This window comes from Scardinius erythrophthalmus (assembly GCF_964197995.2).
Source record: "Scardinius erythrophthalmus genome assembly, chromosome: 3".
In the NCBI taxonomy this organism is placed as follows: Eukaryota; Metazoa; Chordata; class Actinopteri; order Cypriniformes; family Leuciscidae; genus Scardinius; species Scardinius erythrophthalmus.
Genome location: NC_138223.1, coordinates 9,461,813 through 9,480,895, shown reverse-complemented (window position 1 = coordinate 9,480,895; position 19,083 = coordinate 9,461,813). Strand labels below are relative to the sequence as shown.

The window sequence follows — 19,083 nt, the reverse complement described above, 5'->3', positions numbered from 1 at the left end:
TGTCCCCTTAATCTTTTGAGAAAAAAAAACCTAGTCGTTCAAGAAAAACGTGACTTTCAGAACTCAAAACATTCTTATTTTTAACAATATCCCTGGACACTTCAGTCTGATCTTCAAAGTGTGTATGGCACATTTACACAAAGAAGTGTTACATTTACATTTATTCATTTAGCAGGCGCTTTTATCCAAAGCGACCTAATCATGAGGGACACAACTGGGTCATTTTTAGGTTTTCTTTTCTTTTTTTCCAAGTCTTGGAGAAAAAAAAAACATTAACATTATAGGCACCCCTCCAGTAACTTTTTTTTTTAATTATATGACCTGAGAAACTGATAGAAAGGGATCAGAATAACAACACAGAATACAATCAAGAACACCAGAATTACAATCAGCACATCTCAATTTTATGTGATAACATTTTAATACGATTATAATGTTATGACATTTTTAAAAAGAAACCTCTATTTTACACAGATTTGTTTGATCTATATATATAATATGAATTCTGTGTGCAAAATGCTGATTCATTGCTTTTACAGTAACTGAAAAACAGCAAAACTGCATCACCGCTCCACTTCTGTCAGACTAAATGGCACTTCAAGTCTGCTGCACTTCCTCTCCTTTCTTCTGGAGCTCTTGGTTGTACCTACACACACAAATACAAAGTGCGTCACTCCTTTAGAATGCATAATGGTTTAGCCCAAGGAAGGGGTTTGGGTATGGGTATGGAAGGTGGCCACCCACCGGCAGAAACATAAAATAGTTATCTCTGTCCACCAACATTTAGGCCTGGTGTCACATCCACCAGCTGGAGTGCCCATAATCTCCACCAGAGGGCAGTCCTCTCCACTATATCTCGTCATGATCTTCCATTCCCATAACCCATTGCCAGGACTCATACCCTCACTTTCACAAGTGAGACAAGTGTCAGACTAAAATGTCTCAATTTCTCAAAGACTAAAATGTCTAATTTAGTCTCAGACTAAAATGCATGTTTGAGCTGTTTTAACTGAAAGCAACTTGCACTGACATATCTTAAAATGTCACTTTCATTGTTTTGTCTCAAGTTGCACACCAGTCATGTTTTTTTTTTTTCTAAGGCATGTTTATAAAAGCTACTTAAATGCTCTAATTGAACTAAGACCTAATCCTGGTTTAGTCTAAGCCCTGTCCGGGCCATTATGTTGTGCCTTCTTAAGCCCTGCCTATATAAGCCCTGGCTGCGTCTGAAATTGCATACTCTCTCGAGTAGGTACTTATTTTGAATAAGTAATTACTTCATCATAACTACAAAAAAAAATATGTTATATAGTATGAGTGTGTAAGTATGAATGTAATCTGGACATACTACATTCGCCATGTTATCACTGTCATGTGACCTACCAGCGTCAGTTGCGTCGCTTCACTGACATTCACAAATCTTCTACCGTGGCCTCATGGGATAGTAAAGTGTCCATTGTATGCACATATTTCCCTATTAAAAAGCTGCATTTGGATCCTCAACCGAGCAGTTCGTGACACCTGGGGCCATAAGACTTATCTTTATCATTTATGGAGGCCGTAAGTAAAATATCTCATCTTTTTATGTACATAAAACATGTTTTAAATACTAATGGAGATCATATACAATTCTGTAGGATTGTGGACCTCAAGAGCCAGAGTTGTCCATCCTTGGCCTATAGTTAATCTGCAGTGTTTTTGTAATATACAGTGCTATGCATAAGTTTAGACACCCATACTAAAGTTGACTAAAAAGAGGAATAAAAAATCATCTTTTGGAAACTGAACTTAATGCCTTAATTTAAAAAATTAGGAAAAATCCAACCATCAAGGACACCAATTTTCTTTGTGAATGAATAATGTATCGTAAATAAATAAATGTTCTTCCTTAAAATACATGGTGCATAAGTTTGGACACCCCTATGTTAAATTCCCATAGAGGCAGGCAGATTTTTATTTTTAAAGGCCAGTTACTTCATGGATCCAGGATACTATGCATCCTGATAAAGTTCCCTTGACCTTTGGAATTAAAATAGCCCCACATCATCACATAGCCTTCACCATACCTAGAGATTGGCATGGTTTTATTTCAGTTAGCCTAATAGCTAGTTTGATTTGCATTGAGAGATGATCTTATGGAAAGTACTCCATGCCAATCTCTAGGTATGGTGAAGGCTATGTGATGATGTGGGGCTATTTTAATTCCAAAGGCCAAGGGAACTTTATCAGGATGCAGGGTATCCTAAAAAAAAAAAAAAAATACTTAAAAATAAAAATCTGCCTGCCTCTATGGGAATTTAACATAGGGGTGTCCAAACTTATGAACCCTGTATTTTAAGGAAGAACATTTATTTATTTACGATACATTATTCATTCACAAAGAAAATTGGTGTCCTTAAAGGTTGGATTTTTCCTAATTTTTTAAATTAAGGCATTAAGTTCAATTTCCAAAAGATGATTTTTTATTCCTCTTTTTAGTCAACTTTAGCATGGGTGTCTAAACTTATGCATAGCACTGTATGCGTGTTATTCCAGCAGTGTTACTAAAAAAATTAAGGAATCAGTAAATTTACTAATTTGAAAATAAATAAAAAATTAAAACAATATTTACTTTACAAATAGACAAATACATTTATATATAAAATAATTTATTTAATTTTATTCGTTTTTTAATTTCATTTGTTTTAATCAACCAGCACACAGTGACTGAATTGGAAAAACACCCTTTTGATAAACAATGTCTCTCAGCAAAAGCAAATAGTGGTACTAAATATATAGTAGGCCCAAGGCAAGTGTGATAAACAAAAACGTTTTTTTTTTTTTTGTTTTGTAGTGTGAACATTACAGTACAAGCATTTATAAGCCATTTGGTGTTCAATTAAAAAAACTGAGTCAAACTGTCCGTGCTGGTGAATAAAATGAAATAAATAAAACTAAGATGTAGTAATTAAACTGCATTTTAGTAGCTTGATATTAGCTTTAAAAATACAGAAGCTTTTTTTTTTTTTAGTTAGTTAGTTTTTATGTGTTTAAAAATATGACACATTTAACAGCTTAAATGTACTTTTTGTTAGTATCTTGTTGAACTCCAAACCATTGAACTCAAAAGTCTTTGCAGCTTAACCCTACAACTAAGCTTGTCACCTGTGTGTATTTACTGATGGTAGAAAACAAAGCTGACCTTAGAACAGAACTCATAATGACTAACCTCCATATTCTCATGAGCTGGACGCTTCCACATATGCCCAGGAAGAAGTTAACAGCAAACAGAGCCCAGTTCTTGGGAATGATCACCAAGCAGTACCTTGACCAAATTAATCCTGGAAAGAAACCAGAGGGAGTCGCGGTGTTGAAATAAAATCCTTATTGCAGAATCAACACTGCATTGTGGGTAAAGTGGGTTAAGGCCTTAGCCTTGTGAAATTAAGACTTATATAGGTCAAAACATAGGCCAAGATCACACTTGAGCTACTGAATGGTAGTAAGATAATTTTTATGTTGAGAGAAAAGACTAACAGTCTCAGAAATACTTTGTCAGAGTCAGAAAGACAGACACAGAGAGAATATTTTCTTGACTGTCAAATTAGAAATGCTGCTCAGACATTTAGTTCATTTCAAGCTCTATTTTCAGCCAAACTAATCTCAGGTTACTATGAGGCTTTAGATGAGATATTCTAATCTAGAGGACACTGACAACAGCTACTGATGTTGATCAATCTTGACCAAACAACATCGAGCATGTCTCTCCACCTTGAACACGTACCTGTGGCTGTAATGACGCAGGACTGAGAGAGACTGAGCTTTTCTGGTGGCCGGGTCATATCAGAAAATCCAGCCACAACTAAACCCTGCATGAGGAAAGAAAGAGCAAACAAGAGTGAGCTTGCCATAAGGCCTTGATCAGCAGGAAATTCATGATATGATTGCATTTGCCGCAGCATTACAACATTTGGCAAAACTGCAAAAAATCCACTGCCAATTTGCACAACTTAAAGGTGTAGTTTACTCAAAAATCATCCTTATCACCCAAATGCCTTTACAAACCAGTGGCAATCAAGGTAAAAAAAAGCAGCACAAAAGTAGTCTATGTGACTTCCACCTTACATTCTAAATCTTACAAAGCCATAAAATTGTTTTGTGTAAGAACTAGAAAAATGTAAAAACAGAAGATGGTAAAAGGTGATTATAAGTGCCGTATATTTTAACATTGTGTATTTAAACTGTGAGGGGAAAACAATTCTCATCTCACCCATTTAAAGACAGGTGCCCAGAAGAAAACCGTCTTTGGCCCTGAGAAAAAGAAAAAAAAGATAAAAGATTCTGTGAGAAATTATGACAGTGCTAGAGCTGAAGTTGCACTATTATGAATAAATTGAGAATCAATTAAACATAAATAAAATAAAGATCACAATTCTCCCATAATTCTGAATTGCCAACTAAACAAAATAACATGTAATTTACTAAAGGTTCTGATGAAATGTTAATTGCTGCAGTCTATTTAAAAATATCAGATGAATTTGAATTCTTTTTGTTAAAAATCGATTTAAATGAATGATTCAGTGACTCGTTTCAATTGTTTTTGAATGGAACTCTTAAATGAATGATTCAATGGCAAATACATTCGATAACAAATAACAGTCACTTGTCGCCACCAACTGGTGTAATGATGTAATTGATGCAATCATTATTTTGAAGTGTCAAGATACTTTCAAAACATGATTTACTCTAGGGCTGCACAATTAATCACAATTAACCCGAAATTACACTTAAACCGGCTTATGAAATCGCAAAGGCTGTGATTATTTTTTTATGCGCAGCTTGTCAGTGAAGCACAGCTCTGTGATCAGTAGTAAACGCTGCTCCATCTGAAAGCACTGCGAGTTTGAGTAGCTTATGACGTGCATTTGAAAGAGCAACACGCATCAAACATCTTTCCAAACATGAGAATTATTTTATGAACCTCTAATAACATGCTTTTACTCCAAACTCACTTCATAACGTCAGTTAAGTGTTTGAAAACATTCTTCTGTGAGATGATGTGGCTTCTTACACAGCATAAATTACACAACACAACTAAGGCTATGTCGATTAGCATTGAAGTAAAAATATACTTTATTATCATGAAAATACCCGAGAAGGCTTGAAGAACTCAGATAAACCATATATTGTTGTTGTCGTGTTTATTCGTCATGTTTAATCAATCACAGCGTATCAATCTTCTGTTTATTCAGCTACAGTTATAGTATGATGCCCATAGGGATTTCCTGGAACAATGTGTGTTATCATACTTCTGCGGGGCAGATTTGGAGTTTCTGCACAAGAGCGCCCCCTTGATTTAAGATAAAGCAGCATTTACTACTGATCACAGAGCCATGCTTCACTGACAAGCTGCACATAAAAAAAAGACAATGCGCAAATGCAGATCTAATTGTCTGCTGTGATCATACGTGTCAATTAATAGACATAGCCGAATCGTTGCAATTTAGGAAAAAGATAGAGGGAGCATGGCCGTTTAAATCGAGATCGCAATCTTTTAAGGATTAATCGTGCAGCTCTACAAAGTGCTACTGTAAAAAACAAACTTGCTGTCAGTTACGTTTTTTGTTCGATGCTCTAAATTCCATAAAACGTGAAAAATGCTTGAGATCAGATAAGATCTACCTAAAAATGTCATGCAGTATATGATCAGAAATTATCACCCAGGAGCATTGGAGTAGTCTAAGCAATGTTTAAACTTTAAGAGTACGTTTACATGACAACAATGTACTTAAAACGAATCAGTTTTTCCTTTGCTTTATTCACAAAGACGATAATGTTGTCAAAACGATCCCCATACACATGTATCCACTAAAACGCTTAAAAATGCTGTGTTATGCATGCCAGGCCAGTAGTTGGTGGTGTCACTACGTGCCTATAGACTAAACACGTAATATGCATGACGTCACATTTACATAAATTTGCTTTTTTGTAGTTTACACTGAGACAATAACGATATTGTTTTTAAAAACTTGCACTACGAAAACTGTTTTCAAAAGTTTATTAAAATAAAATTTAGGGCCTGTTTACACACCGTTTTCAACTAAAATCAGGAAACTTTTCATGCGCTATGGCCGTTCATTTATAGGACAACTGCGTTTTTGGGGCCCGAAACCACAAACTTGTGAAAGCGGTGAGTGATGACGTCATGCACTTGCATATTACATGTTCACTCTATAAGAGCATAGTGTTTCTTTACAAAGGAACATCACCAAATAGGAAACCAGGTCTACATGGTTACGGTGGACAGGACACCAACACAATGAATGTACATTAGTGGGACAGAAAGATGCACATAACACTAGCTCATTCAAACTGTACAAGCCAGGCCCTAAAAGTATTTTGATACTTAAATCAGACTTAAAATGTATGAATTTCGTTGCATCAAATTGCAGCTGCAAACAAATGATGATCCTACCTTTTCTCAGAACTACCAGCTCTCTCAGCCATTTTGTGATCCCAAGGTTATTATGGATGTATGAAGTTCATTTAAATAGTTCATATAGATGTTTTCAGTTAACGTCTGATGTTTAATTTTTAAAGGTAGCCTATAATTTGCTTTGCATCTTTACCTGTGAAATGTTTACATGAAAGGTGTGCTTGTGCTATCTTTCTTTATAATAAATGCCACTTGTCTAACGCACTCAAGTATCTGCAAATTCTATGACTGCATGAGAAATAACATCAATAACTGCAGAGATAATATGGAGAAGATATTATGTAATATAGAAAACATGAATGCTTTAGAATAAGAATACAATAATTAGTCAATGACTGACTAGTGTGTTTCTTCAGACAGGAGAAGAGTAATTTCTTTACCAGCAGGATGATTGTAGATAGGTCTTAATTTAGGCGGCAGCATTAACTCGATCCTGTCCAGGGTCCGGTGATACGACGCTCTCAAACCACCGGAATAAAAACGGCATGATTGCAGTCGTAAAAAAAGTCTGCTGCTGCTCATAATCTTTCAGTGCAGTGATCAGAGCACGATGTCGATGGGAAGTTATTAGGTGCGCGCCTTCTCTCCACCCTTCGAGACGACCTATCACAATGTCACCATCAATGAAAACACGTTTTGGTGCCAGACAGCGAGCCTACAGAAACACAAACAATGAGATACGTGAGACCGTTCTTGAAAAATACACTGAGAAATGAATGAATGATTGAATATATGACCAATCTCTCACCCTACATGCATTCTAAAATGGGCTCCTTAGATCTCTAAAGGGAAAATGTGGTCATATGATCTATTAATAGGTAACCTAGTTGAATATTAAAGCGACTGCACTGGTGCTCGCCAAAAAGTACTAACGGCTTCCGTCCAGCAGATGTCACTGTCGGTCTAACTAAGGCTGGCGACACACGGCTGCGTGCTGCGTGGCGTTTCTGTTGCGTGTCAGCTGCGTGGCGTTTGCGTGGCGTTTTCCATGTCTTTGCCACCAGAAACGTACCTGACGCGGCGCTGCTGCTGCTAGGTGACATTATGATAAGCCTCATTGGTGATATATTTGACATATGGGGACTGGAGAGAGTTGTGGAAGGCCTATACTTATACTTAAATATACTTAAATAGGCTATAGCAGAAAAGACAACGTCGGCAGTTTTCGTTCTGTATTGACAGGTGCAGTATTTGAAATTCGATAATATTTTTTAAATTACATTTATAATTTGCATTTATGTCAAAACCTATAGACTGTCAAACATCAAAATGACATTTATTAATACGTATTCGTGTCAAAATGACATATAAACATATTTTCCCATTCTATTTTGCCTGGAAACGCTTCCAACACGCTCGAGTGTCGCGTGAAAAATAGTCGTCGGTTCTATTTCTAGCATGCACGCGTTTTCCGCGCGTGTCACGCAGGCAGTGTGCAAGCTCTAACCTGTTTACATGGGAGCCGAAATAAAAACGGACACGCCACGCAGCCAGTGTGTCGCCGGCCTAATCGACACATAGCCTACTGAAAATTCCGTTTTGGCTTGTGGAAGCGAACGAAAAGAGAGTGAATTTGGAGCAGAAAATTGTTCAAATCTTTAAATAATCCATGGTATGAAATCTCATTTGACCATATTACTTGATTGCTAATACAATTTTTGATGGTCAGATTTTAGTAAAATTGCAAAAAGAAAAAAAGAAAAAAAAATTGCAGCAGTGCTTATTTGAAGATAATTATATATATATATATAATAGCCTATATATATATATATATATATATATATATATATATATATATATATATATATATATATATATATACAGTGAGGAAAATAAGTATTTGAACACCCTGCTATTTTGCAAGTTCTCCCACTTAGAAATCATGGAGGGGTCTGAAATTGTCATCGTAGGTGCATGTCCACTGTGAGAGACATAATCTAAAAAAAAAAAACCCAGAAATCACAATGTATGATTTTTTTACTATTTATTTGTATGATACAGCTGCAAATAAGTATTTGAACATCTGAGAAAATCAATGTTAATATTTGGTACAGTAGCCTTTGTTTGCAATTACAGAGGTCAAACGTTTCCTGTAGTTTTTCACCAGGTTTGCACACACTGCAGGAGGGATTTTGGCCCACTCCTCCACACAGATCTTCTCTAGATCAGTCAGGTTTCTGGGCTGTCGCTGAGAAACACGGAGTTTGAGCTCCCTCCAAAGATTCTCTATTGGGTTTAGGTCTGGAGACTGGCTAGGCCACGCCAGAACCTTGATATGCTTCTAACATGGCCACTCCTTGGTTATCCTGGCTGTGTGCTTCGGGTCATTGTCATGTTGGAAGACCCAGCCTCGACCCATCTTCAATGCTCTAACTGAGGGAAGGAGGTTGTTCCCCAAAATCTCGCAATACATGGCCCCGGTCATTCTCTCCTTAATACAGTGCAGTCGCCCTGTCCCATGTGCAGAAAAACACCCCCACAGCATGATGCTACCACCCCCATGCTTCTCAGTAGGGATGGTGTTCTTGGGATGGTACTCATCATTATTCTTCCTCCAAACACGTTTAGTGGAATTATGACCAAAAAGTTCTATTTTGGTCTCATCTGACCACATGACTTTCTCCCATGACTCCTCTGGATCATCCAAATGGTCATTGGCAAACTTAAGACGGGCCTTGACATGTGCTGGTTTAAGCAGGGGAACCTTCCGTGCCATGCATGATTTCAAACCATGACGTCTTAGTGTATTACCAACAGTAACCTTGGAAACGGTGGTCCCAGCTCTTTTCAGGTCATTGACCAGCTCCTCCCGTGTAGTTCTGGGCTGATTTCTCACCTTTCTTAGGATCATTGAGACCCCACGAGGTGAGATCTTGCATGGAGCCCCGGTCCGAGGGAGATTGGCAGTCATGTTTAGCTTCTTCCATTTTCTAATGATTGCTCCAACAGTGGATCTTTTTTCACCAAGCTGCTTGGCAATTTCCCCGTAGCCCTTTCCAGCCTTGTGGAGGTATACAATTTTGTCTCTAGTGTCGTTGGACAGCTCTTTGGTCTTGGCCATGTTAGTAGTTGGATTCTTACAATCTTTATTTATAGAGCACAATTTAAAAACAACCGAGGTTGACCAAAGTGCTTTACAACACTATGAATACTACAAAAAAAAATACACAGTAAGAAAGACACAAGTTTAAAAAAAAAAACATAATAGCATACAAGCTGTAAACACAGGCGAGGTTCCTAAGGCCAAAAACACAGAACAATAGTTCAAGGGATGTTAAACGCCAAGGAAAACAGATAAGTTTTAAGAGTGGACTTAAAAACAGACAAGGTTGGGGCAGTTCTGATGTAAAGCGGGAGATCGTTCCATAACTTCGGACCAACAACAGAAAAGGCACGGTCACCCCTAGTTCTTACTGATTGTATGGGGTGGACAGGTGTCTTTATGCAGCTAACGACCTCAAACAGGTGCATCTAATTTAGGATAATAAATGGAGTGGAGGTGGACATTTTAAAGGCAGACTAACAGGTCTTTGAGGGTCAGAATTCTAGCTGATAGACAGGTGTTCAAATACTTATTTGCAGCTGTATCATACAAATAAAGTGGGAGAACTTGCAAAATAGCAGGGTGTTCAAATACTTATTTTCCTCACTGTATATATATATATATATATATATATATATATATATATATATATATATATACAATACAGGTCAAAAGTTCGGAAACATTACTATTTTTAATGTTTTTGAAAGAAGTTTCTTTGGCTCATCAAGCCTGAATTTATTTGATCAAAAATACAGAAAAAAATGTAGGCTAATATTGTGAAATATTATTACAATTTAAAATAATTGGTTTTCAATTTATTTACTTTATCATTTATTTCTGTGATGCAAAGCTGAATTTTCAGGATCATTACTCCAGTCTATCACATGATCCTCTAGAAATCATTCTAATATGATGATTCATTATCAAAGTTGGAAACAGTTCTGCTGTTTAATATTTTTTTCTTAACCTGTGATACTTTTTTAGGATACTTTGATTAATAAAAAGTAAAAAAAAAAAAAAAAAAAAAAAAAAAAAAAGCAATTTTTTTTACAAATAGAAATCTTTTGTAACAACAATATACACTGGTCAGTAATTTGGGGTCAGTAATTTTTTTTCTTTCTTTTTTGAAATAAATCAATACTTTTATTCAGCAAGGATGTGTTAAATTGATAAAAAGTGATAGTAAAGAAGATTTATATTATTAGAAAATATTTTTTTTATTTTAAATAAATGCAGTTCTTTTTAACCTTTTATTCATCAAATATATTAGGCAGCAGAACTGTTTCCAACACTCATAATAAATCAGAATATTAGAATGATTTCTAAAGGATCATGTGATAGACTAGATGTCACTGCAGACTGGTGTAATGATGCTGAAAATTCAGCTTTGCATCACAGGAATAAATTATTTTTTAAAGTATATTCAAATAGAAATCTATTATTTAAAGTTGTAATAATATTTCACAATATTACATTTTTCTTCTGTATTTTTGATCAAATAAATGCAGGCTTGATGAGCAGAAGAAACTTCTTTCAAAAACATTAAAAATAGTAATGTTTCCAAACTTTTGACCTGTACTATATATGTATATATATATATATATATATATATATATATATATATATATAGATATAGATATAGATATAGATATAGAGATATAGATATATTTAATTAGATTATTATATTTAACTAGATTATTATAATTTCGGTTTAACAAATAAGTTTATACATACTCTCAAAATGTAGTCTTATGCAACCTTGACACAGTCAACTGGTTTAAATTAGAAGTAGTAGGCTACTGTCTGTGCATGACTCATATATATGTACACATTACACAATAGTGAAACTGTACATTTTAAAGAGTTATTATAAACCATATACATTTCACACTACACCAATAGCATGGGGTCGTGGGGGTGGGTCACATCTTTACACTACTAGTGAATGGGAACATTGCCTATTCCTGGGCTCACTGAATTCACTTGGCAGTTCTGAATATGGGTAAATGTGAAAATAACGATAAGATGCTATTTTGCATATTGCCTAGTATGAAAAACAAATGATTCTCTAATTTATGGCATCAAAAAAACAACTAGATCAACATCCTTCTGTATACGTCTGAAAAAAATAATCCACACACTTGCACATTAAGTGCAAAACACAAAGAAATGCTTTATGCATGCATGTGGTTGCTTGTTTTTGTTTGCATGTAATACTTAGGAATTTTTGTGTTTCATTCCTTAAGTTCCCCTTTAGTAACAGTAAATAAACACCACCAGTAACTTGTTACGCAATTCTGGCACTTATCTAATTTATGTAACTGTGGGGAAAACAAAGCCACAGTTGAATGGTAATCATTGATCGTAACCATAAATCTTAACTGTAATCCTTTTAATTAGCCTAATACATTTTTATAAAAGAGAAGTTCTAACAGAGGTATCAGAGTGGGTTTTTAGAATTAAATCAATAATTAATTCTCTACAATTAAAAAATGAGCAGATCAGAAAAATTCAAGAATATGGCGAGTTTGATCTGCCTCCGTCACAAATTACAATAATTTAAATTACAGTAGGCCTACATGCAAAACGTAAAATTTTGTTATGTCTCATTCCATGAGAGATTTTATAGCGTAAACAATTTATAACAAAAACATTGTCCAGTGATAGGTTGCAACTTGTGATGAAAAATGAGGCAAAGAGAATTCAATCTGGTACTGTAACACCAATTAGAAAAGGGTTAAATCATACCTGAGGTGACAGTTGTAATTCCACATTTGGCTTGAAAATGATTTTTGATCTGTTAATGGATGTTGTTTAATTTGATTTAACATCTACTCAAAACCTAAATGTAAAAAAAAATAAATTAAAAAAAATATTGTGGTTGACTTGATGGGAAGGTTTGTAACACATTCCAATATAGGCTGCTTCTACTGTCTACACTCTGTGTTGGACATTAATTCACACAATTTAGGGATAAGTAGAAGATTTTTAAACTACTTTAATTTGTAGCTGACAAATATTGGAATATTATATCGAAGTTGAGACACAACATGACACACCCAAATTCTGGCCTACAGGCTTTTAAACAAATTCTTAAACATTCCCAGGTTCTTCCTAGGAATTTTATACATTTTAGAATGGGAAAGTTCCAATGAAAACAATAGCACAAGCATTCAATGTAAGTTTCATTACTATTACATTAATTAGCATTATAAACAGCAAAAATAAAGTCATTTGGAGGCAAAGTGACTAATTCAGAGCGGGATTCATGTTTATTTATAAGCAGGAAGGCTTTAATTTTGACAGACGTGAGGTCTGTGTTTCACGCGGATGTAGTCATGAAATATTCCTAGTCATGTGTTTCCCGAAACTGAATGAATCACACTGAGTTTTCATCCCGTGTTAATTGTTACTGTAAGCGCTTGATAAATGCTCGTGTGTTCTGGATTATTCGCTAAACACAACATTGTTACATTACGACTTACGTTTTTGCATAAACAGTCGCCGCTTGAGGATGTGGATTCATTGTGAAACTTATAGGAGGCAAGTCTTTCCAGAGGTTTCGGTTACATTTTTAATATATTACTCAGTCAATAGTTAGCAAAATAGTGAAATTGTAGATTGTTTGTATTGATATGACATGATATAGATGGCATGACTCCTTAAAGCGGAAGTGTTTTTATCACGAGTCACATGTAGCTACTGTACGTGTTTATTTCTGTGGAAAGTCCGGGATAACCCTGCTTGAAAATCCCGGAAATTATTTAAAGATTTACTAGATAGATAGATAGACGATCACTGGTGTTATTAAAATTCTAAAGATAAACACAACACTAAAATCTGATTGAACGTTGATCCCCAAAAAAACTGAACACATCCACTGGACGCAAAAAAAGTATTTGGACACTTATGTCACAATTTGTCGCATTATTAGCAGATGTCGACTAAAAAAAAAAAACATTATAAAAAAGTGCATAAAAATATGAATGTTATTGTGAATATTATAAAAATATATATATATATATTATAAATCCTGAATGCATGTCCTGATATTTGTTCCTTTCACCGTTCAGTCTTAAGTTTCACGGAAACCAGAAAGAAGGATTTACACTGTCAAAGCTTTCATTTGAATCAAACTGCAATAAAAAGCATGACGCTCCAAACAAACTCAGATGCTTATTCTAGTATAAGGATATTTGAAGCCAATCATAAAATTCCCCTTTTTACTGGAAGTTTGGGGGATGGCCCTGGTAACCTATATATGTATCTACTCATAGATAGAAACCTGACTATTTTAAACATGCTGCGCCTTCTGATCATATTAAGTTTGCTCAGAAGAGGTCTGTAGGCTAATTGACTTATTTTATGGCTAAATCTGAAACTGCTCTGGTTGGATGTTGCTAAACTGGATGGAGATGGTGGGAGGCTTATAACAACATCATTTTTTTCATTCCACAGCTTACCTTTCAGATATTGTAGCACGAGGAGACAGAGATGTCGTGCTGGGTGAGGATGCTTCACTCTCGTGTACGCTGCCCTTCGCGTCTGGAGTCAAACATGTCACCTGGCAGCGGGTGCGCACCGTGCGCACGCACGAAGATGTTAAAACTCTCGCAACATTCAGCGAACAATTCCAGGATAATGTGGATGAGCAGTATGTGGGAAAAGTCCATTTAACTCTGGCGACATTTAATTCAACATCGATTGAGATCAAAAACATAACATTTGAAGATGAGGCTTGCTACATTTGTTCCTTCAAAGTGTATCCATCAGGACCCATACGAAAAACCATGTGCCTCACTGTTAAAGGTAGGTAAATACCTGCAACCAAACTAAGGGAAATCACTAAGCTTATCAATCAGATTTTGAGTAAGAAACACAAGGATCAATTAACAAAGGCAGTTTTGAACCAAAACATTGAACTGTATTTTAGACTAGGGCATTCAGTTTGTGGAAGTTTATATCACATATCACATGTATTTTTTTAAATGTGTAATTTTATAAAATTTCTTTTTGCCAAAACAGTGGTTTGACATGCTTTGCATTTTTGAAATGGCTGAAAAGCCATTAATGGCTTATAATAGGCTAATGGCAGGTTCCCAGAAGTGACCTGTATTTTGAAATTAAAACTAACTGAAGTCGGCCAGTAAGAGCTGTGCGTGTAAAACTCACTCCCCTGGCCTCAAGAGGCGCTCTAGAGACTGCGGTCTTTAGTGTTCTTGTTAGCGTGCCCCCCTCCCACGACTGGAGACCCCGGAAATTCAAATCCCGCTTGGAGTGGGTTAAATAGGACACGATTACACTTGTATATTACGAACGGTAATAATGGCATCGGTTTTACTTGCTCAACACATCCTCATTCTATGGAAGTACATGCAAATTAGATTTGCTTTTGCAGCGCAGAAAACAGCGTCTTCTCGACATGTCGACCACATAAACCAAACTCTTCCAGGCCTAAGCTACAACTACAGTGTTTGAGGTTGAAAAAAGACATTTTACACGGGCAGCTAATGAAGACCATAGGCTGGCATTATGCAGATGTGTTGCAAACCTATGTAGGTTCATGCAGGTATTACTGTGAGACTGAATTTACTGACGACTTTAAAATCAGTTCTGTCTTTTGGGAGACAAAAACTCCTCTTATCATGAACTTTGATCTTTGAAACTTTACAGACCTTTTATTATGCCCATAATAGGGGCACTTTAATTGCTTTTTTGTAGTTGATACTTGACGGGTAATTTATTCTAAAAGGAAACCCTGAGAAATATTCCCTGAAAATTGGTCAATACGATGCAGAAAATATGGCAAGTGTAGAGTATATGTTGTGTAAGTGTCAGACAAGCACTTTCATCCAAGATAATGCAGATATGCCCAAACTCATAAGGGATTGTGTAAATCAGAAGGTACACAGAGATCTGTCTAATGATAATGGATTCTCAGTGCAAGACTTTCATTCAGTTTCCAGTTCCAGAAAAACAAAAGCAAATGTCAGCATCAGGGTTAAGATAGTATATTATACATTGTGAACTTTAATAGACATTTTGAGCTTTGGATATCACATAATTTATTGTTTAGTGTTTAAAGATTGTACTTAAGTAATTATGTTGCTGGTATTTTCCAGGTATCTCAGAAATAAAAGCGGAAGTGAATCCTTCACCCACTTCTGATTCAGATGTCGTAGTCTCATGTTCAGCCACGGGTAAACCAACTCCAACAATCCAATGGAAATCCTCAGAGACAGAATTGAACTTCAGGTCAAATATTTTCACTAACCTCAACGAAGACAGTTCAACCACCATTACAAGTAACATCACAATTCCACTGTCACAGTTTCATGGGAAGTACGTGGAATGTGTGGCTCAGAGTGACAGCGTGGAGAAGAGGTTTCAAACTGATGTGCGTAAATATGATTATAAAGGTAAATTGATATGACTTATTAGACATAAGTGTTTTGGTGGTTGTGGTTTATGGGATTAAAAACTGCATGAGCTAATAATAAAATAAGCAAGCAGTGGTAATATTGTAATTTCAGAATTAAGCTAAACAAGATGCATTTTCATATTTAAAATGAAATGATCTTTATCAATATTTACATGCAAAAAATCTTTTTTTGTTTCACAGAAAATAATGTCACATTAAGAAAGTATATAATTCCGATGTTGGTCGTGGTTATCTTCAGTATTGTCATAATTGCCTTCTACCTTCACACAAAGTTAAAAGGTAAGCAGAAATATATTACTTTCCATCAGGACCACATTTATTGCAATAAAGAACAGCATTGCTAATTATGTATATTAATCATTTCTTTTCTTTTTTTCAGATAAAAATCTGAAATCTGCTTGTACAGCATGAACTACTGGTCATCTGCCACTTTCTTCAGAATCTTATTGTGCTACTTTTAGTCTGCTACAATAATAATAAAAAAAGAAGAAACATCCTGTTTACTTTTGTGAATAAGCTAATATTAATATAATTGTATAAATATCTGTTCACCTGAAAGTCTGTATTTTCCACAAACAGTTTCTACATCCTGCACCTGCACTTTATGAACTTAACTATTTGTTCTTTCGACCTAATGTTTTATTTATTGTTGTGAGTGTTGTGTATTGCATTTTGAAGAATTATGTTTCAGCAGTCTGTCTTTGAGAATAGACTATATTTTTGGTTATCTGTCCATAATGCTCAAAGTTTTCCAATAAAAATTGCTCGTTGGACCCAAACATTCAGTCATTGATGGCTAACCCACCATTAACAATAGCATAATTAGGTAACACTTTATTTGTCATTGTGTCATCGTTACATACGTTACATGCAGCTGCTATAGTAATAACTATAAATTATGCATAATTACATGCAACTAACCCTAAACCAAACCACACCCTAATCCTAACCCTATAGTGACATGTAGTTAATTCCTCAGTACCAAATGTATAATTACAGTGTAACAAAGACACCTTCAAATAAAGTGTAACCCATAATTCTTATGAATTCCCTTTGTGCATCATTTGCCTATTTGGAACCCATGCTCAGCATGAGTCCGCAATACTCTGGAAAAGTATTCCATTCAAAAGAAAAGGATAGATCTTATGAATAATACATGACCTTCTCATGTTCCAATGACACATGCACAGAGAATGTTGTTTGTCAATAAGCAGTGACACCCATTCCAGTGAGTCACAATCAGCATAGATTTTTATCCCGAAAGAAAAGTCCCTAAAGTAACCCTGAAATTTAGAATGAAGGCTTTCATTTCGTTCTGTCACAGAAGAAAGTTTCAGTTTCTTCCATCGGCAATGCATCAGTAATCCGTAAAATCCTGTAAGACAATAGAACTTTTGCAGAATTTCCAGGCTGCTCCTTTCCATGTAACAAAATCTGAATGGCCAATATAGCTGTCAAATTTCAAAAAGGTAAAAACAAAGTAGTGCATATTCCTTCTTAATACAAAATTTTGCTGTACACAGAATTTAAGCTTTTATTCACTGAAAGTCTAGCATTCCCTCTCATTCACATTCAAACCTGGCACATCAAAGGTATAGTTTGCCCAAAAATGATTTAATCATTTACTCACCCTCATGCCATCCCCAATGTATATGACTGACTTTCTTCAGATAAACACAAATTCAATTTAGGAGAATAATCCACCTCTGTGAGTTCATATAATGCACGTGAATTGGTGCGCTCAGCTGACGCTTAAAGGAACCGTATGTAAGAAATGTATTTCAATTAATCATAAAATGGCCCTTAAATGTCACTAGACATTAAGAAATCATGTTCATTTCAAATACTTATATCACTGACAACAGTAGTCTGGCCAGTATATTGTCATTTAAAAGTGAAGTTGCAGCCCTCAACTGATGTTGATGTTGTCATGTTGTGTTTTGGCCTGATGCGCCACCCTCCACCTATCTACTAATCATGAAGTCAGTAGTGTTTCGGCATCCGGGTTGCCAGCTCTGCTCTAGTTACCACAGCTGCAGCTACAAACGTGTCAGATAAAAAATACAGTTGGTCGCTTTCACTTATAGCGTCAGCTAAATGAATAGCTGTATCTGTTACATAGTGACTTAGGCTTGTGCTTGTACTTACGTTAATGACAGATACCTGCCGTTACAAGTTAGACTAACAGCTACTGTTCTAACAATGTACTGTCACAGGGGCGTACATCTTTACGATTATATTTGGCTAATCGCCATTAGTAAATTTTTGCGATATATTATTACTTCACAAAACATCTCTCATGAAGCATAAACATAATTAACAGAAAAAAAAACTTACTGTGTAAGACTCGTCACTTGTCATTGGAAGCTCCTTGTAGTAGCCTACGTTCCTGCTGGATCCTGCAGCCTGCTGCAGCCTATCTGGCAACCTCAAGTCAGGGGGAGGGTCAGGGGGATACACCGCTCTACAGTAATTTGAAAGTGATTGCAGTACCAGTTTTGGCCACAATCTTACATACGGTTCCTTTAAAAAAAACACACAGCTATCATCATGACGGTAATCCATATGGAAGTGGATGAATCAATGTCTTCTGAAGCGAAATAATAGGTGTAAACACTCATATTTTTAACTATAAATCATCGCTGCAGGTCTATATGAGTGTTCACGTGAGGGACGTTGTGACATAACACAAGTGCATTGTGAAGCTGGCGTGAGCAGTGATGGTCCTCTGTGCTTCTGTTACTTCTCGTGCAAACTTCACACTTATGTTTTTCAAGCTGAACCTGTGAATGCACCTTGGACAGTTGGCCAGCAGTGATGGTTTTATAGTTAAAAAAATAGTATTTTTCTTACACACACCTATATCTCTTAAAAATACATTGTTTCATCCATGGGGGTGGTTTACCATCACAATGTGTGTGGTTTTTCCAAGCGTAATTTTTGTTTGTGTTTATATGAAGAAAGAAAGTTGTATATATTGGGGATGGCATGATAGTGGGTAAAATGTTGAGATAATTTTCATTTTTGGGTGAACTATCCCTTTAACAATGCATAAGAACTTTTTTGTTAACTTACAGAAAACACACTTCCTGATGGTTTGGTCCTCTGGGAGGAAATTTA

The 19,083-nt window shown here is 35.7% G+C and overlaps 2 protein-coding genes across 3 annotated transcripts; one reads left to right on the top strand and one right to left on the bottom strand.

Annotated features, from left to right (window-relative positions):
- Positions 1-398: 398 nt before the first annotated feature.
- mpc2a (mitochondrial pyruvate carrier 2a) lies at positions 399-7,485 on the bottom strand. 2 transcript variants are annotated; one of them, XM_081361457.1, is made up of 6 exons: positions 7,224-7,485; positions 6,856-7,130; positions 4,250-4,290; positions 3,764-3,848; positions 3,209-3,320; positions 399-646 (listed from the first exon to the last, which is right to left on the bottom strand). In XM_081361457.1, the coding sequence occupies exons 2-6, from the start codon at positions 6,995-6,997 to the stop codon at positions 598-600; spliced, it is 429 nt and encodes a 142-aa protein (XP_081217583.1). In that variant the 5' UTR covers positions 6,998-7,130; positions 7,224-7,485; the 3' UTR covers positions 399-597. The 2 variants fall into 2 exon arrangements, with proteins under 2 accessions (XP_081217583.1, XP_081217584.1); XM_081361458.1 differs by having other exon boundaries at positions 7,229-7,259.
- LOC308688436 (uncharacterized protein) lies at positions 7,418-17,005 on the top strand. The gene is made up of 5 exons (XM_081361456.1): positions 7,418-7,511; positions 13,980-14,330; positions 15,644-15,940; positions 16,144-16,242; positions 16,343-17,005. Exons 2-5 carry the CDS (start codon positions 14,312-14,314, stop codon positions 16,372-16,374), a joined length of 447 nt encoding a protein of 148 aa, XP_081217582.1. The 5' UTR covers positions 7,418-7,511; positions 13,980-14,311; the 3' UTR covers positions 16,375-17,005.
- Positions 17,006-19,083: the final 2,078 nt, after the last annotated feature.

Coding starts and splice junctions, on each gene's coding strand:
- LOC308688436 (XM_081361456.1), top strand. Junction 15,941..16,143: donor GCGTAAATATGATTATAAAG/GTAAATTGATAT, acceptor TTTGTTTCACAG/AAAATAATGTCACATTAAGA. Junction 16,243..16,342: donor CCTTCACACAAAGTTAAAAG/GTAAGCAGAAAT, acceptor TCTTTTTTTCAG/ATAAAAATCTGAAATCTGCT.
- mpc2a (XM_081361457.1), bottom strand. CDS start 6,997: ATGAGCAGCAGCAGACTTTTTTTACGACTGCAATCATGCCGTTTTTAT. Junction 4,291..6,855: donor TATCTACAATCATCCTGCTG/GTAAAGAAATTA, acceptor TCTTTTTCTCAG/GGCCAAAGACGGTTTTCTTC. Junction 647..3,208: donor CAGCTCATGAGAATATGGAG/GTTAGTCATTAT, acceptor TTGTGTGTGTAG/GTACAACCAAGAGCTCCAGA.